This window comes from Odontesthes bonariensis, chromosome 15 (assembly GCF_027942865.1).
Source record: "Odontesthes bonariensis isolate fOdoBon6 chromosome 15, fOdoBon6.hap1, whole genome shotgun sequence".
Lineage (NCBI taxonomy): Eukaryota > Metazoa > Chordata > Actinopteri > Atheriniformes > Atherinopsidae > Odontesthes > Odontesthes bonariensis.
The window spans coordinates 14,942,283-14,969,008 of NC_134520.1; the positions used below are offsets into that span (position 1 = coordinate 14,942,283).

Consider the following 26,726-nt stretch of genomic DNA (forward strand, 5'->3'; position numbering starts at 1 on the left):
AGTTCACAACGCAGCTGGGGAAAAGGATCTAGCAGATATCTGGGCAGCTTTTGAAGCTCCATTGCTGGTGCACACCTCAGTGTTGCTCACACAGATCAGATCTGAATAGACAAGAGCTGCCGTGAGAGCACACTCATGCAGCTCAGTGGTTTTGCCGTCATTTGTATCCAAAGACCCTTTGGAGATTTTTAATAGTTTTGCCCTTGAAGATAGAATTAATCTACAGTCTAAAGTACAACCAAGTACAATGTGTAGAACCAGAGGAGTGTCTCTTATTCCTGTTTAATAGCTTAGAAATACTGAAACTACTATCAGCATGATTTTAAATTTTTATTTAATACTGACACAAAGGATACTTTGCCAGCACTCATAGATGCTTCAACAGAATTGAAGTTATTTGGAACGGCTAAAGAATAAGAATCATAACAGCTAAGCTGCATGATGAACTGTGTTCTACATTTTCTTTGCTTGCTAAAGGCAACACCCTCAGTTCTATGTGTCACCTGGATCTAGTGGCTGCAGGCCAAGCAAAATTATGGCAAAGAAACGGTGGTTGTTTAAAGGAACTCTGGCTGGCTTACACATCCCCAGGCCATCTAAGAGTTTCAGCAACTGTTGCGTTTCAAGTTTTATTCACCGACTACCTGTCCTTCAGCTTGACTGACAAAGAGGCTAGAATCATACACCGTATAAAAGAAATATACTGCCCCTGCAAGAGGTACGTTCTTTTCTTATCATGCAGGAATAAGAGAAGAGTGGATACTACAGTGACTCACTACCCAGTTTTGGGATTGGTGTTATTGTGAGATAAACGGGTCTGTGCAAACAGGATTAGCATCCTCGCTAAAGTAAACATCTCAAAGGTATGACACACTGACTACTTTAACATCACATCAAAGCTGTTGTTTCTTCACACTTGAACATTTTAGTTAGCTTACAGACAATTTGAAAAAAGCAAATGTGTTTCATATGACGACATTAAAGATAGCAACTACGGTAGATCAATCATTACAGTCTGAGAGCAACTGAGAGCTGAAGGTCACCCCATTTGTTAGAACCAAAAGGTGTTACAGTTGCCTGCTGTTTCATCAGGCTCTGATGTGGTGTGTAACCGATGTGTAAGCCTGTTAGTTGATATTCCGCAGTAAATAAACTTCCAAGCTTATCCACCCTTTGCGTTTGCTTGTTTTAGAATTGCTCCTCAAAAATAGTGTGTCTAAATATAATGTGGCTATGAGCCATGGAGGAAAGGTAATATTAAGAAAGATCACCATGTCAAACAGTTCATTAGTTTCCTGGTGTTTGTCACCATGGAAGTGTTCTGCACCGGCGATGTAACCATGTTTGAATCCAGCAGGGATGTTGTGGCTCATCCAGCCTCACTGTAAGTGGGTTGTCTCTGGCTGTGCAGCATCTGCAGTGCATTTTGTGTAAAATGCACTTGTGCGTGTACATCTTCACTGTGGAACAGCACCATGCAACAGAACATTAGAGCGACTTTGATTACACACTTTTCTCATCCAAATAAAGCATCCTTGACTCTGCGTGTTCCTCACCACATATACCCAGCGGGATCCTTATCTCTCGCCGTTTCCCTCCTCCTTGCTTCCCTCACCCTCCCTCTTTCCAATCCTGTTTCTCCAGCTTCTCCTTGCTTTCCCTTGTTTTGTTTAACTTTTATTTCTTCTGCTGCACTCAGGAAGCAGCACCTGGTGAACATTATTTTCAAAAAGCATCATCATGCATCATTGTAAGGATACATGCTCTAATCAGCTGAGCCATCTGGCAAACGGCTTATGCACCATCAAGCTTAAATGCTTTGCATCTGTTGATCAAATGGATGTCTCATTGTTTTCAGAGTAACACCCTTAACCTCTGAGCCTCTTTGTACTCCAGCCTGCTGTCAAACAAGATTCTTCTTGTTGCAGAGGTTACCCTGATCATTTGAATAAAAGATTAAGATCACACATTTACCCCAAGATCAGAAAGGTTTTTCATATATGCAACCATCATCAAGGCTTTATGTGAATGCAGAGCTTTGTGCGTAATCAAGACAGGCTTTAGTGTAGCTGTCAATAGACAGCAGCTTTTATTTCTAAAGCAAAGAGGACTTTAATTAACCTCCAAAGATTTCAAACTCTAATTTGAATGATGAGACAACTTAATGCAAAATTGAAACCTCCATCAAAACAGAAATGCACTGTAAGATTCAGATATAACAATGAATTATTCCACCAACTTGTGGCAGGCCTCCTACAGTGTCTCAGTAGTGTCAGAATCTCTTGGCCTACTTATACAGACATCCTTGCCAGTAACGTTATGTATGCCTTCAACGAACTCTAAATAAGTCATGGTTGTGAGTGTGAAAAAGGAGAGCAAAAAATAACTGTGCGTACCAAAGCAGCAAGCTACCACTCCTCCAGCTGCTGGCAGCGGCCCTCAAATTAATGAATGAAAAAAAAAAGAAAACAACAGATTTAATATTCACGACAGTCCCCAACATTTTATAATCACCCTTTTCACAAGGACTCTGGTGGAAAATGATATCAATTCCACCACTTCACACGTACCTGATTTACAGGCTTCTCTCTTAATATATGTATCTTAAACATAAACATTTTTTGTTCTTTGCTTAAACCAGATTGGTAGCTCCTGGAATTGCCAGAGGATACGAAACTTAAATCTCCCTCTTCGTAAGTAGTTGGTGCACTTTTCGTAGATAACAAAAGCTAAATCAGCAATATTTCATTTGAAGCAAGGCACTGATTTCATATTTTCCATGCACAAACCACACAAACACTACAATCCGACAGGACGACAAAGCCCCTCACACAAACACACAGCCTCACCCACACACGCATATACAAAGCCTGAGCTCCTTGCGACACAGTTGCACTGTCTTCAATCAGCACCATTGTGTTGCAAAATACAGGTATGGATGCTGAACACAAAGGTCTGAATTGCAATACTGTCAGTGTTATAGCTGTCAAAATAGGAGCTTCTCAGCAAGACTGAGCTCTGCTTTTAATCACTGTCTCAGATTGATTACACCCGCCCAAAAGTGCACACTTTGCACTGGAAACATCAATGTGAATATTTGACAAATGGGTCTGCTCTCAAGATATATTGCCCCGTGGTGAGAATCATATCATGTATGTCTACAGCATATGTGTCCACTGGCAACATCTTACGTTACATACATGAGTTTGGATGGCTTTAGGTGGAGACATGTTGAATTAAAGGTTACAATGTAACGCTTTCCTCTGTGCTTGCTCTGCAAATTTTCTACATATTCCGATTTAGCTTAACATTGGGAATTATGTATGGAAAGAACAAACAGGATTTAAACAGTAAGACTGAGAGCACCTTGGTGAACGGAATATCTTTTATCTACAAAAACTGCAGCTCAACAAGAAGTGCTGCAGGTTTGTAGAAACTAGATTCAAATGATCACTGTAAAGAACGTCTAAAACTGGTCTTATTGTTCTGGTGATTGTAGTGTCTCTTGCATGAACTCGATAAAAGCCACCAAAGACATCAACTTAGAAACTGAATGCTGCAGAGTTGACAAAGTAGGTGAGCAGTACACAACAAAGACTTAGATACTGTATAATTTATTTGGGCTTATGCTTTTGTGAAGTGAAGAATCTTCAAGTTTCTTCTGTTTAAATGAAAACAAAATACTGCTGAATAGGCAATGCTTATGCAGTGGGTAGGTATTTCAAGGTCCTTCCCTCTTCTCTATTATGGCAGTTCTCTATAATGTTTCTGCATAGGAGCTGTTTGTAATGGAAAACAAAAACAACTGCATGCAGATCATGCCCAAGTGCTTCAAAGCGCAAGGTCAAAATACTATGGGGAAATGAATGCCTTATCTGTAAACTTAGTTATTGATATTCCTTACTCTTCTGCTGCAACAGTAACCCCAAATATTTTCAGCATTCGCAAACAACATAAACATGCAAATTTCATTGTACTACTTCTTTCCCTCCATAGGAATAATTTTGGATTACAACTAAGCAGGCGCTCTTTCTTTTTGGCCATGCCGCAGCTCTAGATTCTAGTCTTAACACACATACAGAAAAGACTTGCACACCGATATGCATACAGACACGATTAAAAACACAAGTTGAGCCTGCTGGCGTTGTTTAGAAAAAAAAAACACACAAGACGAGAGGGAATGAAACCGAGTGCTCACCCAGGGTTTGATGAAACTCACCCGACACCGGGGTCATGGGGGTGGGTGGGAGGCTGTTGATGTTGAGCGCCCCCATCTGGTGGATCTGTGTGGTGGGAAAAGCCACGCTAGGCGTGAGGTAACCTCCGTGGCTTGCTGCCATGATGGCCGCTTGCTGCTGCATGAGCTAAAGAAGAGGGACACGGAGAGATGGGTGGAGGAGAGGGTGGTTGGATGGGATGTGCGAGAGAGAGCAGGAGGGAGACAGGGGAACGAGAGAGGTGAGGGGAGGACAGATGGCGATGAAAAATATAGTAGGTTGCAGAAGAGTCAGGGGAAAGACGGAAGATGGGGACCAAGAGAGAACCATGGCAAGGGTAGGGCAGAGGGAGGAAGGTATGTAGAGGTTGATGGATGCATAGTGCAAGGGAAGTGCAGAGAAAGTAGAGCAGAATACAAGAAAGAGAAGAAAAAAGAAGCCTGTCAACCTATGTTTAGTGAATCTGTCTTTCCTCCCAGCAGGAAGCCTGTCACCAGCTGCAGAAACGATTTAATAGCTGTCTGTTGGGCTCATACAAATCAAGGCATTGACATGTGCACATTATCTCTGTGCTCAGGGGACAGGCAAAGTTTGCAGAGTCGCAAAGGCTTTTTCCTTACAATTGTCAAACTTCACAATACTTTGTTTGGCTGTATGGAAATACCACATCCGCCTCCCACTCTTGTCCATTTTTCCCCTGGCTCATCTCTGAATTTTCTGACGTATTTCTGATGATTGCTGCTTGCAGGCTGACATTCATCAAGGGCTTCAAATTTTCTTTGTTTTATAATCAAGTCGGACGTCATCCAGTCCTCTCACTTGGCTAGTATCTTACCAAAATGCAGGGTGTTCTTCCGATAGGATACATTTGGGTTGGACCACCACTGAATGACCACAGTCTTTTCTGTTGAAAAGCTCCTTGTAAATTTAGCGAGTTTAGACCCTAAATCACCAAAATAATATTCTTAAACCAAGCAATGACAAGCAACTCAAATTCAAGACCATGTTAGTAAAAAAGCATGTTTAGTCAGTCAATGGCAGTCGATTTTCACCTGCTGGACAATCCCACGAAGAGATAAAATCAATAGCCTTCATTCACTCTGCATTTCTATTTAGCATGAAGTGAGAAGTGAGAGCTGAAACTATTTTCCATCAAATGCAGCCCATGGAGTATCTATTCATATGCATAGGACAAGCTCAAATGCACCGCTGCCTTGAACCGCACTCGCACACAAAGATGCACACACACACACACACACACACATGGATAAAACATGCATGAAGAGTGATCAAGACTATTTGAGCTTCCACACTCTGCTTAAATCCTCCCAGTGCAAAACCACACTCTGAATGCCTAATTCGGAAGAAAATCCATCATTGTACAATGGCTTTTGCAGCTTGTGAACCAGTGGGTTTATCTAGGGAATCAATAATCTTTTGCTGGCTGTGTAGCTGCCCATCAGGCATGCAGACCTGTGTGGTATAGGAATACAAACACAACAGGGCCAACCTCTTGCCCCCATCTCTGCATCTGTTTAATACTGCATAGCTTGTATGTGTCAAGGGAGCTGCTGATGTCCGTGGCCCGAGACTGACTGGTATAGGCAGAAATCAAACTCCTCTGTCACCGGCACTGATGCTAATGACTACAATATGAGTCTGTGGAGGTATAGAACTGTACTCTGCTTGTATTTGCATGTGGATCCGGCAACGGAAAAGCCAATTATTTTCCCTCAATGCCCCTGTCAGGTAACCTGAAAGTGGCTGTCCTGCTGTAGAGTGCCCAGTGCTGGCGTGTCATCCATTAGCCACATACCTCGCCACTGCTATCTATTAACGCCTTTTGTCATTTGCATAATTTTATCAACCTGACAAATGGGGATCATCCATTTCTTTCCAAATAAGATGAATCGAGCCTTCAAGGGGGATAGCTAAAAAAGACAGAAGCAGAGCAAGAAACTTGACAAAAGCAATGGCACAGAAACAAACAAAGAGGTCTGGGGCTAACTTGCTTTGGCAATGCTGTGACTGCCCTCCTATTAGGATGAGAACAGTGTTGGACTTCAGGCCGATGAGTCTGACTGGGCTGGTATTATAGAATAAATACACCGTCACAACCACTAACGTTTTTTTTGATCGGGGGGGGTTTGTCTTTTTTAAGGCGATGCTTTTTGAGAGGACTGAGGATTTTGAGCTGGTTCTAATGAGTCTGCAGCCTCTTCACTGTGGCCACTGTGAAGTTGGAGTTAATCGTAGCTTGTCCAGAATATCATCCTCTCTGTCTACTCATGTCTAAGATAATACAGGCCATCTGTCAGATTGTCATGGATAACTCTGGCACTAACTGATGCTTTGCTCCACATCAAAATCCAGCAAATAGGAAATTCAAGCATGTAATTATCTTTGAATGTAGTGGTTAATACACTAACTCTGATAAAGAAAAGAAAACTACCAAAAAAAAAAAAGAAAAAACAAGCTAAAGAGCAGAAAACAGAGTGGTAATATTGACAGAATCAAAGTCCCTCTTACTTTTCATGTTCTTATTTCTCGTCTTTCAAAAATTCAAAAGCTTCTATATTCAAAAGTCTCTCTCTTTCCTTTATTCATGCACTACCCAGCAGATAGAAAATGTCTCTGATGAAGAATGAGTACAACTGAGTCATCATCATCATCATCATAGACACAACCCTATCTTGCTGCCTTTTCTTACCTCATGAAACAGGGAAGAGCAGGCAGACAGAAACAAGCAGAACAAAAGAGGAGTGCATGAGATGGAAGGAAAAAAAGGAAGCTACCTGAACTTCAGCTGCATTCATTTAGTGTAGGACATCTGCTTTTTTATTGCAACCTGATGGCATTACTCTCCCCTGGTGCTAGCAGGCAATCACCTCTTTATCACATAGCAATTATCTCTGTTGTGCCTCTCTGTGACTCGCTGACTCCTAACCCTATGACATGTGACCCCTTACAGTCCAACCAGCCAATGATGGAGGCAAAAGGGGGAGACAGAAACAAAGAGAGGCAAAGGGAGAGAGGTAGAGAGGGTGAAAAAGGTTGAAAAAATGAGAGGGAGAGGGAGACAGCAGTTCAATGAGGTGAACTAAAAGACTGAGGACTGGTGCTCAAGGGCCACATTTTTTACCACCATGCTAGCAGGCTGAATTTCCAAAGAAAGATTTTAATAGGATTTTTTTCACATCCGATGCACTTTTAAGTGCGTGTGCATGAGTGCTTGTGTTGAGGCACATGCAGGGGCTGTCAAAAGCTAGTCCTCAAAAGTATAATACAGCGAAATCAGGTCACACACACATACTGGGGTGTGTATGTGTGCGGGAGGTTTACAGTACAGCCAAATGATGCCGTAATTTGTTGCCATCATTCCTAGTGTGTGCTGTGTGGCAAAAAGATTTGTCTGACTGTGGATCCCGCCGACAGGGGGAGATGTTTCCTAATGTGAGTTTACAGCCATCATCTTCCCTCTCATTCACCCTCATACTGTCACTATTAGCAGCAAGTTAAGTCATCCCTCCTCCTCTTGTTTATGTAGCCTACTATCTTATGGAGGCGAGAGGCGTGCCGTGCTGGAGTTTTCACCTGTCCTTTGATAAACAAACCAAGAGGAGCTAAAATGGCTGGCTTTACCACGGGGCACCACCTCAGAAGATGAGGGGAAGAAAGGTGACATCTAACTGTGTACAAATATGATGTTTTCGTCTTGAAGGAGCGACACAAAAAAGTAATAAAGCTAGTTTTATTACTCGAATTCAGCAATTCACGGAGGAGCTATTATCATTCAACACCGACACTGTACTGAAACATGAATCTCACTGTCTTGCTTTCCTTGGCTTGTGTTTTATGAAATCACCTTTGCAAATAGGATGTGTCCTGTCAGAGCACACCAGTGTATGTGTCTGTCATAAAAATGGCACATTTCTCATTTTTTGGCATATGTTGTCAGTATTGTACCCCTCCAATTTGTGTTCAGAGCCCCTCCTTCTCCTGGTTTGACTAAAATCCAATTTACTGGCTGTCAGCTCAACTCTATAATCCTATCCACTGCCGTAGTGAAGAGCTAGCTCTTTGAATTTACCATTTACTGTATTCACTGGCTATAGCTATATATACCATCTCTCCCTGTGTCTGCATCCTGTACTTTGCCATTTCGTCTTCTCTTGGCCAGTGTATATGGAGAGTAGGCGAACATGTAGTGTGCCTTTAGAGATAAAGTCCTTTTTCTGTCACTGCAGGTTTTTCATCTTGGGGGAGTGTGCGTAGTTCATCTTTCAGAAACGAAACATTCATTGTATCACTTCAGGACACTCCCGGTGGTTGCAGTGAACTCAAGTCTGCACACCATGCGTATGCAGCCGGCACCAATGAGTCTAAGGTAAACATAACTGCTGCACAAGCTGGACACCCACACTGAATATAACTAGTATTTTCTTTATTCCACTTCATTCGTATCTAGAAAGCCAGTCGTTAGTCATTAAATAAGTCTTTACTGAGCTGTGATAACGCAGACTTTACTGATAATCCATTACTGCCTCTTGCGTACTCATTACTTTGTCAAAAGTTGGGGGTGAGCTTATCTCCAAGGTTGCCGCTCCTCGGAGTTTCTGCAGCAACTTTCTTTATTTTGGTGAATTTGTTATATTCAGGTTCATATAGCATCCACAATCTCTGTGATTCATACTTCGAAATACAAGGGGAATTTCACCTTCACTCGCATAATTTCTGCTTCATAATCTTTGTGCCTAAAAAAACGCTGAAGTTTCCCCCATGCACTTGTTACTTTCGCTCAAAGCTGAATTTCATAGCATTTTCCTGCTATCTGTCATATTATATGTGTGTATGAGAGAGTGGAGGAGGAGAGAAGGAGTGCGTCTCTTGTGTGTGTCTGTATGAGCCAACACAGGTCTCTGCCACAGTAAATAAAAGTCATGGCCAACCTGAGCAGGGCACAATGGTCTCCCTGCAGACCACCACTGCCTCCACCACCCCTTAAACATTTGCATTTCTCCACATTTCCCGGGAAAGGGCTGCATTTCATGAATGGTAATGAAGGTGGGAGTTTTACTGGAGAGTGCACAAGAGATGGCCTCGCAATTACTCTGGGATGGTCAATTTGCACATTTCACAGTGGGTCCCATGGCTGTGATATGAAAATGAGGGAAATGGATAAGCCCCCAAGACCTGGCTAACATCAACAATTAATCCTGGCATTTAGAAACTGCGAAATTTTTTTTACTTCTACATCCAAATGAATACAGGAAACGATGAATTTGTGTTTCTCCTACTCAGTAAATAAATTCTCTGAGATGCATTATGTGTATTTATTCAGTGTGTTGTGACAGGGGCCCAGGTTTTTATCTCAGTGCTGGATGGAAATTCATTTTAGTTTTTTCAAGTAGGTAGTGTGCATGCGTATGCATATGGTAGTGTACGCCGTGAGGTGGTACGTATGTGTGCTCTGCCTCAGCAGGGAAGAAGAAAGTTTCTATGCAGATAAGTTGCCTGTGGAATATTCTGAGTCAACTGTGGACCCTGAAGCATCTCATGGGCCCAGAGGGAGGGACAGTGGGAGGGAGAGGGGAAGGGTTGAGAAGCAGTGTGATCGAGGGTAAAGGGGGGAGCGTGGCGAGAGGGGCTGCACAGGCTGTCTGAACTCATCAAAGAGCCGAGGGTCTACTGTGTGTGTATGGTGCCATGCCCTGAGGGGTTGGGTGAGCGGTGGTGGGAGGGCAGAGGAGAGCTGATGAAGGGGTTGGAGGGTACAAGCCAACTAAATGTGCCTACGTGCTAAGAGTAGCCAAAATCTGGTTGTAACGGCACGGCAGCGCTGAGAAGGAAGAGGGGTGGGTGTGGGGCCGATGGTAGTGATAATAGTGAGCCAGGTTCATTTTCACCTATGACAATGTCTGCCATGTCCGAGAAAAAAAACACGTCAAATTCTACGTGTCTACCGAAAGCACACAACAGTGACACATTTCCTGTGTTAAAACATCAACATGGTTATTAGCAACGAGTTAGAGGCGAGGTAAAAACTGTTCGTATGGAATGAACTGTCCGTCCAATATGTGACGTGAGTTCTATAACATCTATGGTACTGCCTGAATAAAACAGTGATTAGCCCAATACGGATGACAGCATAAACAGCAATCTAAGACTTCTATTATAAAGAAAACATCAGCACTCTTGCTAATATGTCGTATTTTTGACTGATTTTAGTATTCAATATCGTAAGGAAATGCACAAGGAAATAATTCAGCTACATTCAAAGCAACACACCATCTAACACAATGCTTTAAATCTATCTTATAAACATTAGTTACTTTTTACATCATCTGTAAAATATATCACCAAATATGAGGGCACAGGATGAAGAGCACGAGCAACCATTATCTGACAAGTAGTCAATAGTCCTTTTTAATCTTTGTTAATTATCAGCTTTGGTTGGACAATGTTTTCACCAGGCCTTACTTATTCACTCTATCATAAAGTACACATATAACCTGGATGAAGAATGTCGGGTCAAAGCAAAGCTTTTTGTGAGCCCAGCTTCACCACACAGGTCGAGTCGTAACTATGTGACAACACCTATGGATTTAAACCAACATTAACTGTGTTAAGCAGCGGCAGGATTTACAGATTGTTCCTGCTTGTGATAAACGAGAAACAGTATTAGGTCTGTTTTGCTTTATCATGATTCACAAGGAAACGATCGGTAGCTCTAGCTGCTGAATGTCTCCTTAGGTTTGAGAGTTTGAGATTTCTGCTGTTTGGGCAGAATACAGTGGGTTTTAATTCCTGCCTATAATGTGGCTGAAAGCTCTTTGACAAACTATGAGAGTGATTGAGTAAAATAGTCGAGCTTTGAGGGGAACTATGGAGCTCAGTGGTAAATCTCCAACACTTTGAGCAGGAACTGTCACACACAAGTGGTCATTTGACACAATGATGATGGGACAATATATTGCATTATATGATAGCAGCTTTAAAGACTAGCATGCCTTGACCTAACAGTTTTATTGTCCAAGAGCGACAGTGTCAAAAAGCGCTGAGTTTCATTGCACTTTTCAAATTCATTTCATAAATGTGTCCACTACGCAGTAGGCAATAATCCGTTCCAATGTACATAAATTACTCTCGGAGCTCTCATGCTTCATATGCCTTTTCCAACTCACCGCATGTGCGTAAGAGCTGTAGGTACTGAAGGGAAGGGCGATGGCTGGATTAAAGATGCCAAACTGCCCTACCATCTGCTGCATACGTCTGATGGTGCGCTCCTTGTCTGTGTCCGCAAACTTGACCACCAAGCTGGAGGAAGCACCCTACGGAGTAAGGGGAGCAAAACAAACAAAAAATCAGTGAAAAGAGGACATGGACACTCAAACTTGCCATATTGAAAACCAGTTTCATTGCATCACCATGTCAGTCAGAAGACTGAAAGGCTATCAGATAAATGCATGATCATCATGATTGACTGCATGTTCAGAGACAGACAGGAACAAAACCTTAAGAGAGTTTCTTATTATCTTTTATTTCTTAGTCTGGTATGTGTGTTTATTAATAACCATATCTGCTGTTACAATCAATACCTTGTGAGCTCCTACACTTGCATATCAGAATTTTTTCTTTCTTTCTCTTGACGGTGGAGGCTACATTTGAGATGCAACATCATTGCACATTTGGATTTCTGCCAAGAATGGCTTCTTCTCATTTTGTGGCTGGCATATATATTCCCATTTATGAGTGAATAGATCAACAACAGGCAGATGGGCAGAGAGGAAGCCTCGGTTCTTTCAATCAGTGTTACATAGAGTCACAGGGAACAAAGCTGCCTCACGGTGTATGACATGTACTTTCAATTTTCACCTCAGCTATTCCCCTTTTTGTGCTATTATAACTACTCCTCATTGCTGTTTTTCAAAGAAATTCTCTCCCTTTTAGGACACTTTCTCTGATTTTGTCCTCTGTCAGTTCTCTCGTTGGGCCTTTGGTGCAAGCTACACATCCCTTAATCAACATTACCTCTTTATACAGCCTAATAATGAAACCAGCAGGTGTGTCTGCCGCACACCCTTCATTAAGAATCTTCAAATGATTGAGCGCTACAGTTGACCTTTTGTGTGCACCGCCTCTTTCTTGCCCTCAGCGCCCCCAAACCAGCCAATCGATCCACATAAAAGGCCAAAATATTACTCTGATCTGACAGTTCAGAAAGGTTGAGTGTCAAACATGATAAGAGGTCCTGTGAAATTGATGCAAGGCTGTCAATAACAGTGGTGACTGTTGATGTGCTGGGACTGAAAGGGTGGTGTGAGCGCTTAAGGAACATGTGGCTGTTTGGGTGTGGATAAATACAGTGGGAGCTATGAGGGACCACGAACATGCTATTCTAAATGGCATCAATCAGAACAGGAATTATTATCACAAAAAAATCCTTTAAGTTTTTAATTTCCCTGTCTCTGATTCCCTCCCTAACTGATGTCTGCTCCTAATAAAGACATGTACAGATAGCAAAAGATACCCGAAGACAGGCATTGGACCTTTCCACTGTAGTTTATAGATTTTATGCTCTCCTTTTCCCTTTCTCCTCACTTTGCTCAATATTCCCCCCCAGCCCTCTCCTCTGGGCTTGCTCAGTCGAATCACAGGCTCGAAAGACTTAGGTGGATGGCCAGTTAGTTAGTTGGCTGTCTGACTTAATGACTGGTTGTCTAGATAGTTGAACGATTTACTGACTGGCAAACTAGCTTGCTAATTGTCCAACAGACTAGTCGTCAAACTAGCTGGCACCCGTACTCCTCCCAGACAAAATGACAAATTGTTTTGCTTCTTTGTCCACCAGTATGTGCAATCCCTCTTCAGAGCCTTGTATGCTTCTGCAATAAAACCAGGAGACAGAACACTTTAATATAAAATACATCCCTTAAGCAATTTTTCTTAAATCAACTATAAGACGAGTCTCTCCAATCTTTATTTAAACACAGTTGTAGTGCCAGTTGTAGTTTCTTTATTCATTTATTTACCATCAGCCTCATTATACCTTATCATAAGGTTTAATTTTGGGAGAGTGCAGATCAGGACAGTGCATTTGCACATTTCGGTATCCTGCATATTGAATATTTTAACTCTCTCACACAGTAAAAACAAGAAAAAAAGCTATGACCCCTCTTGGTAATGAGAGCTGTGTGTTCCTGCTCTGCTGCTCTAATTTGGGGGGAAGGCTGAGATGTATAATCTGAACAGATTAAGTTGGAACTTCGCAGTCAGCCTCTTTTCCAACTACAACTAGACAGGAGTGCGCTTGGTTAAATAACAGAAACAAGGTTTGTCGTGAAATGACCTGTCTGGTTATATAAGAGCATTGTGCCATTCTCATTCGTACTCTCGACTGTGTGTTGCACTATGTGCAAAGCTTTCCTCGAGGAGCTCAGTACACTCAGATTGCCCTCCCACCGGCTCTCCTTAGGACACCTGAATCATACAGCTTGTCGGCTAAGCATCCATTGCCACATTTGTTTATCTCAGATGTTTTCCCATTTAGGCCTGTCAGGATATCAGTAAGCAGAATCTCCATCGCTATAAAGAGAGGAGGATGAAGTGCGAAGTGAAAGTCTCATTAAATTTTTAAGCTGCCAAGTGTGAGCAGAATCCCCCTGCCGGGCGGCTCCCAGCTGCCTTGAGAGCCACTGAAGGAAGAGGAGTTAAACAGGGAGAATAAAAAGGCACTACGGAGATTTGAACCAAAGCGAAAGTCTGCCTCTTTATTGTCCCATCTCATAGCTAAAAAGGGTTGTGTTGGCCCCTGTCCAAGCTGCATACCCTAATGTGAATGAGAGAGCTTAAGCTTCACTGTTTTCAAACACAGGCATGCATGCATTTGTGATGGGAAGTTAGAAGGCGGACTAGTACTTTTGACATATTTGAGCAAGCAGACATTTCATTCTCTTGCAAAAATGATGACAAAAGATAAGGCCGATGCAGGTTAAACAACATTTTTAGAACCTTTTTTTGCAACAAACCTTTTGACAGAAGTAATATTGTTATACAGTGCATAATATAGGCTTTTCCGTGCTGACTGTTGCAAATTTTTTTAAAATTAGATTCAAATCTGGGTTTTGACTTTTCTGTTCAATAACTGTCCATTTTCCCATTTGAGCTAACCCTGCGCACAAATGTAATAGGTGGCACATGTCGAAGAATATTTTGTTTTTAATGACATTTTCTACTCTGTGTTTAATGTTTTACAGTGAAAAGACTAAGCACTCCATGAAAAATAAATACTGCCGCTTTTAATGCAGACTGTATTGTCAGGGAAAGTGGCCTTTTGACAGAACATCTGGCTTCATTCTGCATTCACGCTGCTCATTCATCACAGTTTAAGAAACCATTTTATATTCAAGAAGTCCCAACCACAAATGAAAAATTATTTTTAGCACAACGGTTTCTTCAGGAACGCAGGAGCATAGCGTGCACTGTTCGTCTGGAAACTAATTTTCCTCCATCAGATTCAGGGTTGGAAAATTGGATATAGATCCACAGGTAGAGATCATGTTGAGAACAGGTGGGTGTGATGATTTCCCTTCAAAGGAGATGATAATTGTGAAAGAAAGCATTTTAAAGTGAGAAACAAAAAACGAGGATACAGAGCTCTCAGTGGGAGCATGTTTACACAAGTGTATCAGAGGCAGCTGAGCACCAGTAAGTATAGCTATTAGTTATATTTCTCTTTGACCACTCAGAGGAATAAAACATATTTGCAATTTCAACCAGACTGCATTTTGTCCGCTCCATTACCTCACAGTTTACACAGGGCAGCTGCTTCTCACACTGTGTGTCTGTTGGGGCAGGAGGTCTATCCACAATTAAAATAACCCGAACTCACTGGATTTTCAACTAATCTTCAAGCTGTTTGGTTTGTTGCAAATGTCACATGTGAACATATGACACAGGATACTTACTTATCGTTAGGTTTTTCAAAACAGTTAATCTTTTGGTTAATTCACCCTTCTTTTTTCATCAATTTCCGACTCAAGTTATCACCCATTATCTCTTGTGTCGGGGAATCCTATTAATATGTTTTTAAGCTTTCTTTTTCCTCTCTTCACTCACAATCATCCAGTTCTCTCTTCTAAACAAGCCTTAACTCATTTGTTTTCCTTAGTTGTGTGCTTATCCTCCCATCATCCCGACACTGTTTCTATCTCAGTGCCTGTGTCAGCTGAAACGGCCTCAAACTTGGCTGACGCGGATGTGGAGTGAAAAAAAATCAGCTTCGCTCTACGGACCTGACCCGCATCCCCTCCTGTCTCTGCGTAATTCTGTCCCAGGACTTACTTGCTACATGGCCCTGCTGAATCAAAGCAAATTGCTCTACAGCTCTTGCATTTAAATGTTTAATTGAGCCACTCATACCCAGAACGGAGGCTCTGCGACTGTGATCATACGATAGCCGAAGAGGGCCAGAAGATGGTGTGTATGGAATGGAGAGGCATTTATGCCGACATGCTGATGCTATGGGATTCTTACAGTTTAGCTAGAATAAGTTTTTATTATTGTTTATATTGGTACACCATTCTCATTTGGTGTCCATCATAAAAGCACATAGATGAATACACAAAATAATACAAAGGTGTGTTTTCTCACAAAAGCAAGTTTATTTACTGTATATATGCAGTGACCTCAATTCATGCACACACACTCCTCATGTGTGCACACACTTAATGCAGATTTCCTCCATCCCTTCCAACTCAGACATACATAGAATACATACAAAATGCTCATTTCCCTCTACATGAATAACACAAATGTATTCTGCTCAAGTCCTCCGAGCTGGAAAATAAGATCAGTCAGGGAGCCTTTGACCCTGGTCTGCGGCTGTACGAGTATGTGACAGTGAGGGGAGCATTATGGAAAGGGTGCGCGTGTATGCATGCAAATGTGCCACTCATGGAGCACCTCCGTTTGTACTTGTTTATGCATGTGCACACACTAATTCATGTGCGTGTGTGCACCATCATAAACTCTAAGAAGTCGGTGTTCTCAAATTTTTGGATTGGCAGTAGATCTATCAAACTGCCACAGTCAGTTGCAGGGTTAGTAATCACTGCACTCTCACGCCAAGCTTTGTTTATTGTTATCTGTTTGACTCAGGCCATCAGCCATATCCTTAGGGTGACAGCAGATGTAGTATGCACACGTTAAACAGCTCAGCTCAGTTTGTTTCACTTCACGAGAACATTCAAATTAGGCCTTGACAAGCAGGAGCAAGGCAATTGTTTTATAGTCTGCAAGACAATTGGGTCCTTAAGAAGTTCAGGGTTTTTAAATTTGTTTCTTTTACCTTTTGAGTTATTATGCCGTCTTTTAATTCACCCAAAAGTACGGTTGAGGAAAGGTTATTTTATTCATTTATTCCATCTCTATGCGTGTGTATAAAGTTATCTTATTGCTGTGACTCACTGAACACACAGGATCTATGGTCACTGGTCTTTTTCCAGGATTTTTGCTACATTAAAGGAGCTTTTGCTCTGAAAATCAGTCCTGCTGAGGCATAATAGTCCACCGGTGGTCTGCTAATCTCAGCGAGGCAGGCACACTGTGCCCTCTCCTCTTGCAGCCACAGGATATGAGATGCTGATCAGATTTCTATAATCAATTTAACAGAGCAGGAGGTATAAATCCTGTCCATTCACTCATTTTCCTTCTGCCTCTCTGTCCTCTTATTCTCTGTCTCAACCACCCACCCCTCCTTTCAGCACTCTGCTTATAGTTAGATGAATAATTCAGCAGCCAATGTGGTGAAAGGTGGAGTAAACAAGTCTATTCCCTAATATCCCGAGAGGCTGCCAAAGAGAGACGAGTGAGGGCAGAGAGCTTGCAAAGATAGTCGGATGGCGCAACACAAAAGGAGGGTTATCTATGGAGAATGGACATTCAAAGAGTTTCCTTGTGACCTGCAGTCATTTGCACTTAGATTGACTCAGAAGTTGTGCAGAAATCGGACAGTTGGCGACCAGTGGTTCCCTCAGCTCTCCCCTCTTGAACTGTACATTGGCAACCATTAATATAGATATCATACAGCAAAACACAACACCTGTGACATGGGAGCACAAGAGTTCAGGGTCTTTGCCTCTCTGAGACGAGAATTCTCGAATAAAAAAACAGGATAAAAGCAGAATACCCTTCAGGCTACTGTATAATACAAGATGTGACTTTCTGTCCTCTTTCCAAATGCCATGGAGAGTAACTCCATTCAGGCTTGGAGTGCAGACTAAGTAGCTTTGATTCTGACACCATCAGGTATACAGGGACCATGCGTATACACTTACCACATACAAATGAGAAGTTTTTGAGCTCACGGTAAATCCAATGCAGAGAGAATTTAGAGGATGCAGTGTGTGTACATAATGAGCAAATGTAATCTCGCACTAGAGTTTTATTCAGTGATTATGCAAGCAGAACTACTGTTTGATGACTCACCCAAAATTCAATCATGACTCTCAAGAGTTTTATCTAAAAATTAGATCAGGATTAGGATATTAGAAGTACCCTGCTAATAATAGAGACAGAAAGGTATTTCTGGTCCTGTCTGTTTTCCAAGCTGGGATATATATGAGGACGGCTGCACTTTCTGTAAGTCGATTAAAACCCTGAAGTTGGAGGTGAATCCAGAGCACAAACTTTACAGTTTGCAGTTTTAAATCCAGAGGTGAACTGCACTTAACTATTGTGAGTTGCAGGCTGTGTATGTCTGCTTTGTGTGCTACTGTATAAACACTTTGGGGAATTTGTATATCACTGTGATGTTGGATTTGATAGAGAAAGCTGTACTCACTGGCATGGTCTGGCTGCCGTGCAGGGCACCGATTGCAGACTGAGCCTCAGTGTGTGTGGAGAACTTAACAAAGGCACAACCTGAAAAAAAGAACAGAAGCACATGAACACAAGAAGACGCAGAAAAAGCATGCATGCATGCACGCATGCACACACACACACACACACACACAGTATATACATATATCATGAAGGTATTCAACTGTGTGAGTATCTAAGACAATATTAATGAAGGATGTTGAATTAAATTTGACACCACAGAAATCATTGTGTAGTCAGAAGCTCTCGTTGCACAGCAGGCTGCCCCACTCCAGGCGTTAGGCAGGCAGACAAGCAGGCAGAAGCTGCAGGCTGAAGATTGCACTGATGAAGCAGAAAAGCATGCTATTTAGCACCACATGCCTGTCTGTGCATATTAACTACTAGATAAAGTGACTAAACTCAAACGGAGAACCACTGAAGAACAATCTATTGTTCCTGAAGTCCTGATCGATATTTGCGGATATGAAGAAGACTGTCCAAACACCAGAAACCACAGAACCAATGCTTTTTTGGTGTGGTTGTTGTGAGGACTTTAAATGTTCACTAGCTTTTGCTGGATCAGAGTTTACTCTCCAACACTATTATCTCATTACTAGAAGTATGCCCTCTTTAATATAATGATTCACTCGTATGTTGTCTCTAAGTGTCATCCTCTAAATCTCCTTAAAAACACACTCTCAAATAGTACATTTATTTACAACATAAGAGGAATTATTATGTATCATCACAATTATTATCTATCATTTCAATTATGTTGCCAAGTCATCCATTATATGCATTTACAGTCTTATTCTGTTTTTTGGTTTTTTTTGGCCTGGACCAATGGAAAACATGACCATCTATTACAAAACTAATTCTCACACATTATCAGTGACACATGTGTGCAGTTAATAGCGCCATGAAACAATTTAAGAAAAGAAAAATGTTGCTTTTAAAGCAAGAGCGGCATTCAACTACGCTCACGGCTGGGTTCAGCGCACTGGTGGGTGGAGCTGTGGAGTAAAGGTCAAGAATTGGTTTTCAGTTTCCTGAAACTTCTAGCGTGTCACTTTGTTGTTGACAGGGGGTTGGCTTCCGGTTTGTATGAAGTGTATGTTGAAATGTGTCTGTGCTGTGCTAAAGAAAAAGTGCTAAAACTGAAGGTACAAATGGTAAAAATGTTTCTCATGCAGATCAAGGAATTTAGACATACACCACATCAACTGTTCCTCTGTTTTGTTTTCTGAGCCTGTATAAAATCCTCATGTCTATTGTCTGCGAGGAACCTAAATAGACCAAACCCAACTCCTTAATCCTATGCACAGAAACATGTGAGGAGTGAAGCTACCCGTTCCTGTGAAACTGCAGCCATTGACCCACCATGTCCTCTTGCGATTATACCCCATGTCACCTAATTTCATATTAAGGTTCTTTTCTTTTATTCAATCTTTCATGCTTTATTCTTCTTATCATCTATCCAGCTTGACCCAGTCACCCTGCCATTCTTCCTCTGTTAATGGGCCTACCCCTGTGGACACCAGCCGATCAAGATGCCCATTCAGCTGTCAAACCACTGCCCCCTATTGAGGTATGGATTGAAAAGACACAGAGCTCCCAGTGACCTGTACAAGGTCTTTTCTACAGTAGTGCACACTATATACTGCTATAATTAGGATTTTAACTCATAATATACTGCAAGTGATGCACTGGCTGCACCATAAACCAAAAAGGTTCTTATTAATTTGAACAGTGCAAGTTACAGCACATAATTACAGCACAATGGTTTGCTCTGTTGGTGTTCATAACATTTCATAAACATCTTCAGAAATAGTACAGAAAAGCAAAAGAAAGATGAATCTAATAGCAACGCTTGGACAGTTGACTCAGATAAGTACAAATATATTGCAGAGCCACAAAGAGGAATGCTACTTCCCTTGGCTGTCCCCATTCTCACAGTGGGGACACTTGAATTGTTTTGACATCCATCTTTTTCATCTCCTCCTCCAACCCACTGCAGAGTCAGAGCTCTTTGACTTCAAACCCCCTTAGATATAATTCCACAACAATTTCTAAAAGCAGTGGTCAGGGAATAGACTGCAGAAACATGAAAAAAAAACCTTGTGCCTGTAATATTCCGTAATATGTTTGGCACGTTGATCATGAACGCAGCTCATTGCTGGAGTCAGATCGGTCCTTCATGTTATTTGGTGACCTCATCCCAGTGCACTATGGGATATGTGTTGCGGGAAGAAATACGCCTGCCGAAGAGTTGCTGTAATGACTGCCAACGTTGTTAATAAAAGTTCAAACTTTGTACGTCTGGACCCTTTGTGCCTGCCAGCAATAATTTACAACACAAAGCAAGACAGTCGCTTCAGCGTTTGCTGCATGTCACATAAACTCGATATCTCCAAAAGTTTTTATAATATTAAAAAGCATGCACTGTACACTTTACAAACAGTGTTAGGGAAACAGAGATATTGGGATGTAAAGGACAGCAATACATCCCACTAAAACTGAAAGCTCAAATTCTGACACTGACAGAATGACTTATATGACATATATGCTGAGATTTCAGTGAAAAAAATCATTGTACTAAATTTCAAATACATTTTCATTCATTGATATATTTGTTTGGATTAACAACTGATAAAAAAAAGGGTGTAATGGTGGCTATGGAGAGATTGTATTTGTGATCTGGCCTTTGGATGTTTTTGTAGATGATGCTTCAGTCTAACAAAAAACGTTTTTTGACTGTTATAAATATCAACAAATGCACATATTTTAGAATGAAAGTGTACAATGTTGTAAAAATTATGATAACACATGGGCAACTCTAAAGGAGAAAGACAAAGTAACTGAAATCATGTTTAGTGTTTTTTCAAATGTTATGAAGCCTTTATTGGATTGGGAATACAACGAAGACAACATTGCGATATGAGTCAGCAATGCTTTTCAATTAATTTGGGACAGTGGCTCAAAAACTGAAAATGTTTATTTCATTACAAGAGAAACACCTGATATAAATAATTCTTTCAAATAAAGGGTAGAATGGGGGAGTGCGAAAGTAGTGCAAACATTTTTTGGTGTAACATTGCACAGAATTTCCATTATTTATAGTCACACCATCATTAAAAGAGAATCAGAGCATCCAGTGACATATCTGTACAAAAGAAACAAGGCTATGTATAAGACATGAAATGGCCTCAGGCTTTCAGGCAAAACTGCATTAAAGACAGACATCATTCTATCGTGGAAATCCCTGCATTAGCTCAGGGACATTTCTGATAACTATTGTGAAAGAACACTCTTAATTGTTCTTTCCAGAAATGCAAGTTAAAACTCTACCACAAAGAAAAAGCTCAGTTCGAACTAATTTAAAACTTAAAAGAGCTCGAGGACATTGAACCCTACAGGCCAAGATGGAGTAAGAACTCTCCAGGTTGTTATCAGTGCTAACTTCAAAAGCAGACCTCTATGATGCCATTGAGGTTTGCTAATGCACCTGGGTAACTTGAGAATGTCTCCATCAGGAAAGGCCTTGCTTATTTGAACAAGAAAAATGTCCAAACCACATTATTCAAATATAACAACAGCATGGCTACGTGCTAAAATTCTCTTTCAAAACTACAATGAATGATCTAATTAGTAACAAACATTTACAGAGTGTTGTTAAAAGAAGAGATGATTTCACGCAATGGGAGTTCTTACAATGTATTGCTGGCCTCATAACCTTAACAGGTATCTTTTTATCTTCAAAAAGTACAATTTCTCAATTTCATCCTTTTATATGTTTGTTTTCTTTTGTACTGTTGGCTGACGTTTGTACGTATCTTTAAGTGATCTGCATATCCTTGCGTTCTGATTGTAATTCTATTTTGCAAAGCATCCAACCCATATGGGCTGCTCTTTGCTTCTTATAGTTTGAAGAAGAAAAAAATGAGCAAAGCTGTATTTTGTCACTACTGGCGGTGGTCTCACACATCAAACAGCATGGTGCTTAAATATTCCTAATTACATGAACATGCAACCTGACCTATATCTGATGCAAATGTCACGTATAATTTATACAGCCATGCCGATGTAGACATGAACACAAACCGTCAATTCTCTGTCAGTGACCTAAATAATGCAGACAGCTGAATCACGGCTCCTACCTTTGCTGTTTCCGTCTGGACCTCTAAGGACTGTGCACTCCTCGATGACTCCATAGGGCTCGAAGAGGCGGTAAACATCCTCCTCGGTCTGTTGTTTGTTCAGCATCCCAACAAACAACTTCCTGTCTTCTGGAACAAAAAAGAGACAAAAGGTTACATTGTAACTGACCTCAATTATAAAGCTAATTTAGGAGCGGGCTGATAACGTTAGACATTGTCATTACAGTGGCAGAATTCCTAATTTCAAACTGTTTTCGTACAGAAACAAATATACATGGTATGTTTGCAGGTACAGTGGAGTAACCGCAGAATTCATTCGATGAGGTTTGGGCTTCAGTAATATTCTTTTACTTATTTCCCAGCACTGATAAATCTCTTGTACAACTAGGCTAAGTCCTATATGAGCACATGTGCCGTAGCTGCAAGGGGTAAGTGTGTGGTCAGAGAGTGGAATAAAGAATGAAGAGAAAGGAGAGAAACGGTAGACTAATGAAGCGGATTTGTACACACACACACACGCGCATGCACACAGACCCGAGACAATGAGCGAGTCTTTGGTCGTTTAAAAGCACGAGGGGCTCCAGGCGGCTCCAACCTCCTACACACCAAACGGCACTGGCTGGAGACTGAAGTTCTCTTCCTCTTTTACTCACTGCCTCTGCTCCCCAATTTGTTCATCTATCTCTTCCTTCGCTCTTTCCTGCTTTCCCTTTTCTCTCGCTGATTCTTCATTTTCAATCACTCTTTTTCAACTGCCGTCCTTCCTCTCTTTATCTCTCCCTTACCCTACTAATTGCTGCTGATCCAGTGTTTTTTTGCGTAGCCAGAGAAATATTTCAGCGTGCTCTTCAGTGAACAATAGCGTGTCTCTCCAGCGAGCACAGAGTGCTGAGAGACATGCCATGAATAGCGCTGACTTTTCAATAGATCCCCTGTATGCTATTGAGTCCTGTTAAATGCTGTGGGATCTGATCTTTACCTTGACCTGACACACTGTGTTTACTGATGCTCTCTGGCACTGTATGATTAATGTTACAGTGCAGAGTGTCTCTGCTGGAAGCAGAAGCATTAAAACCTTCCCTTTATACGGATTGTTTCTCCAACTGTGACCCGTGAAGTCGCTGTGCACAGACTGACTGAGAGACAGGACTAACAACCACTGCTGTGAAGAGGCGGAGAGCAGCATAAATCTCTGCCAGAAGTGTTGCCCAGTGTCACGGTGACCCGTGATGACTGCACACTGTGTCGTGATGTTGTCTTTCCTTGACCCAAACCCAAGCATCTACCAGAGTTCCGGCAGCGAGCATGGCATAGAGTGTTTACGGACATGGCAACCAGCTTGGGTTTCACCACTCAGCACCAACAGTGATGCACCTTTAAAATAATCACCCATGTCAGAGCGTTGTCTAGGGAGGGGCGTCCCTGGTGCTGACTCCTTATTGCAAGTGGCAGGATCAGAGGCTATGTATCAAAATGGAAGTGATGCAATGTGACATCTGTCAGGGTGGATTGGAGAGCATTTATCTGCAAAAAAAGGAAAGCCCTGAACTGGAAAATGAAAGGCCAAAATGGTCCTTCCTTTTGCTGGAGGGAGAATATAAATTCTGAGGTTGGATTGGGTAGATGAGTCAAGGATGGGGGGTGGGGCTGAGCTGCAAAGATTTTCCTCTGAAATATCACCAGAGTGCATCTCACATATAATCCTGAACAAAGACAGAACGGCACATGAAGAGTCACTTACAGTATGCTCGTATAGCTCCCTTTCGACTTCTTTGTGTCACGACTTTGGTTGCAACATCCCTCTTCAAGTGGGTAATAGGGTTACGACAAGTACTAAATCAGGGGTCATGCCCTTTATCAGTTTCATATGAAGTGCACTTTGACAATCATACTATATCAAACTAACTGCTCCCTTGCAGTATGTCTTCAAAAAATCTGCTGCACCCATCCAGCAGCTAAAAGATAAAGCTAACTAACAAACCACCTCCTCAATAGGATATTCAACAATGAAAGGACCACTGGCCACTATATATCACATACCTGTGTAATATTGCTTCTCACTGAGCTATACAAAAGCCTCAAAGACTGGTGTCATGCTCAGCCTGTTCTCAATTTGCATTCTGTTTGAGAGAGATACTAATCTGTAACACACACACAGGAGGTGACTGCAATTTACGAAAGGTGTCGCATTGTGGGCATTTTATTTTTAAAATGTTTAGCAGGAGATCTGTGGCTGAGGGAGAGGTGGCGTACATGTTCTGGAACATAAATCGGCTTTGAAAACAAGGGAACAACGCATGAAAACAGATCATCTACAAGATCTGTTCCACCATCTAGGACTGTGCTCTGGCAGCTCTCAGCTAAAACGCTCCATTGGGAATTCAGCTCTTGTGTTCATCGCCAATAGAAACATTATCTCATTTATCTACAACCCTCTAGCACAGGCAGCATGCAAACGGACACAAGCAGAGTGCAAAGCACCTACAGTCATTTACACATATCTGACAGGGGAAGAAAAAAAGGAGTGAATGAGGGACAAAAGGAGGGGAGAACAAAATTACAAGCAGCAACCAGAAACTAGGATACCCTCGCTACGCTGATGCAGAGGATTAGAGATAACAGCTCTCCCACCATGACCACACACACAGTATACACGAGTGCGTGGCCCTTTGTTAACTATCTTGTAACTACGCTGTATTGACTTTTTTCTCAGAAATCTACATACGTACTGCTGCTATTGCCAGCTTCTATTGCCAGCTTCTATTCATCAGTCACAGCTAAACAACAGCCTCCAAATTTTTTTTTTATCTGGTTTAAGTTCTCCTGCTGCTAAGTGCTAAACTGCTGCTAGCTACAGTTGTTACTGCTAAATGCTGCCTTAGTCACTTTTGCCTCGTAAGAAACACACCACTAATAATCCTTCAAACTGTATGTTTGCTCTTCCACAGCAACATGATATTGGTCTAAATTGCATGCAGCCACGCATTCGCAGTTGTATGTAATGGCTGTTGTAGACCTTGCTAATTATGACTTTAAAAGGAGAACAAGTATTTAGAGAGAGCATCCTTATTTTCTAGCACAAGATTGGCTCATATACTGCCATAGACTGTTTAAGAAAACAGCCAACATACCATGATCTGTGCATCTGTGTCTCCCTCCCAAATTATCTCAGAGCAAGGGTCGATTTTGTAAAGGCCAAAGGTTCCTCTACTGCAGACATAGCAGAAGCTGTGCCTCTTCTCACGATTGTTGTCATTATCATGCTTCTTTACTTATGGTGCAAATGACTCACTTGGGGAGTGTCTGTTTCCATCCATGCCAAAAAGATCTGAGTGGTTATCAGTTTGGTGCATATGTGTACGGTTTCATGATGTTTGAAATGTGTAAAACAAAACCATAGCCTACATATGCAGAGCTCTGTATATTTCTGGTGAAAATAATGTTTCCTCTACAAAGTTTTATGATGAAACAACAGTTTTGTGCATCTGCTCCCCGGACTTGCTGGACAGTGCTGAGCTGAGTTCAGTTTTTGCAGAGCACTCATCCTTTATATGCAATATGATTTCAATTTGATTTTCACTGAGTAAAACGCAGCCTTTCATAGGATGCTTCTTTGAACTTTCCATTCAGCCAAAGAGATGGCACGAAGAATGTTTTTGCCTGGATATATTTGTCAAACTCAGCTCCACTCAACTTTATTTATGTGTAGCACTTTTAAAACACAAGTGCAACCCAAAGCACTTTACAAAGCAAAATCAAAACTTAAGAAGCAAGCATGGAAATAAAACACACAGCCCTAACACAGAGCTCTGACACATTCTGCAAATGTGGAAACATTTAGACATTATTCATAGCAAATACTACTTTGGATATAGACAATTTTCTTAATACAGTACATATATGTATATAAATATAGATAAATATATATTCTTCTCTACTCTTACTATTCTTCAATAGTAAGTGGCTTCTGCACGAAAGATTACCACAAATAACATCGCAAGAGTTCTTTTAAGGTCTGCTTTTATTATAACAAAGCCTTGTCAACACGAACACTATCCCAATTTAGGGTGACTCGGCTCTGCAGTCTTTAAGAAGAATTATTTATAATTATATCACACAAACCATTCAGGGGTCCAGTAACAGCAACCACCTTCACTGCAAAAATTGCACAGCATGCTGGCATTAATATGCATTTACAGCTGACGCTGGCAGGGCACTATATGCAAAATACATATACACCACTGGTGTTCTGAAATTCACCCCTACTCCCATCATATTTAATTTACTAAACAGATGCTTGTTTAGAACAAATTCATTGGAAATGAAACTCCAGAATAATTAACTGGTAGTGTGCTGATGATTATACATGCTGAGGATTCCCAGGTCTTGTTAAAGCTTTTCTAATCAATACAAGCTCTTCTGCGTAAGTTACTGCGCACATTAAAGCAGTAGTATCAATTCATCATGCTGTAATCTGAACACTACAGTA

The 26,726-nt window shown here is 41.4% G+C and overlaps 1 protein-coding gene across 15 annotated transcripts in view; it reads right to left on the bottom strand.

Annotated features, from left to right (window-relative positions):
- celf5a (cugbp, Elav-like family member 5a) overlaps positions 1–26,726 on the bottom strand; it is a 190,059-nt gene that overhangs the window by 14,694 nt on the left and 148,639 nt on the right. For 4 of the 15 annotated variants that reach the window (XM_075485138.1, XM_075485136.1, XM_075485137.1 and 1 more), the window contains exons 4-7: positions 22,238–22,366; positions 18,061–18,140; positions 11,402–11,548; positions 4,199–4,364 (exon numbers count right to left, since the gene is read on the bottom strand). In XM_075485138.1, coding sequence (XP_075341253.1) covers positions 4,199–4,364; positions 11,402–11,548; positions 18,061–18,140; positions 22,238–22,366 — 522 coding nt within the window. Of the gene's footprint in view, positions 1–2,396; positions 2,427–4,198; positions 4,365–11,401; positions 11,549–18,060; positions 18,141–22,237; positions 22,367–26,726 lie in introns of all 15 variants that reach the window. The other 11 variants (XM_075485130.1, XM_075485133.1, XM_075485129.1 and 8 more) reach the window with 5 other exon arrangements.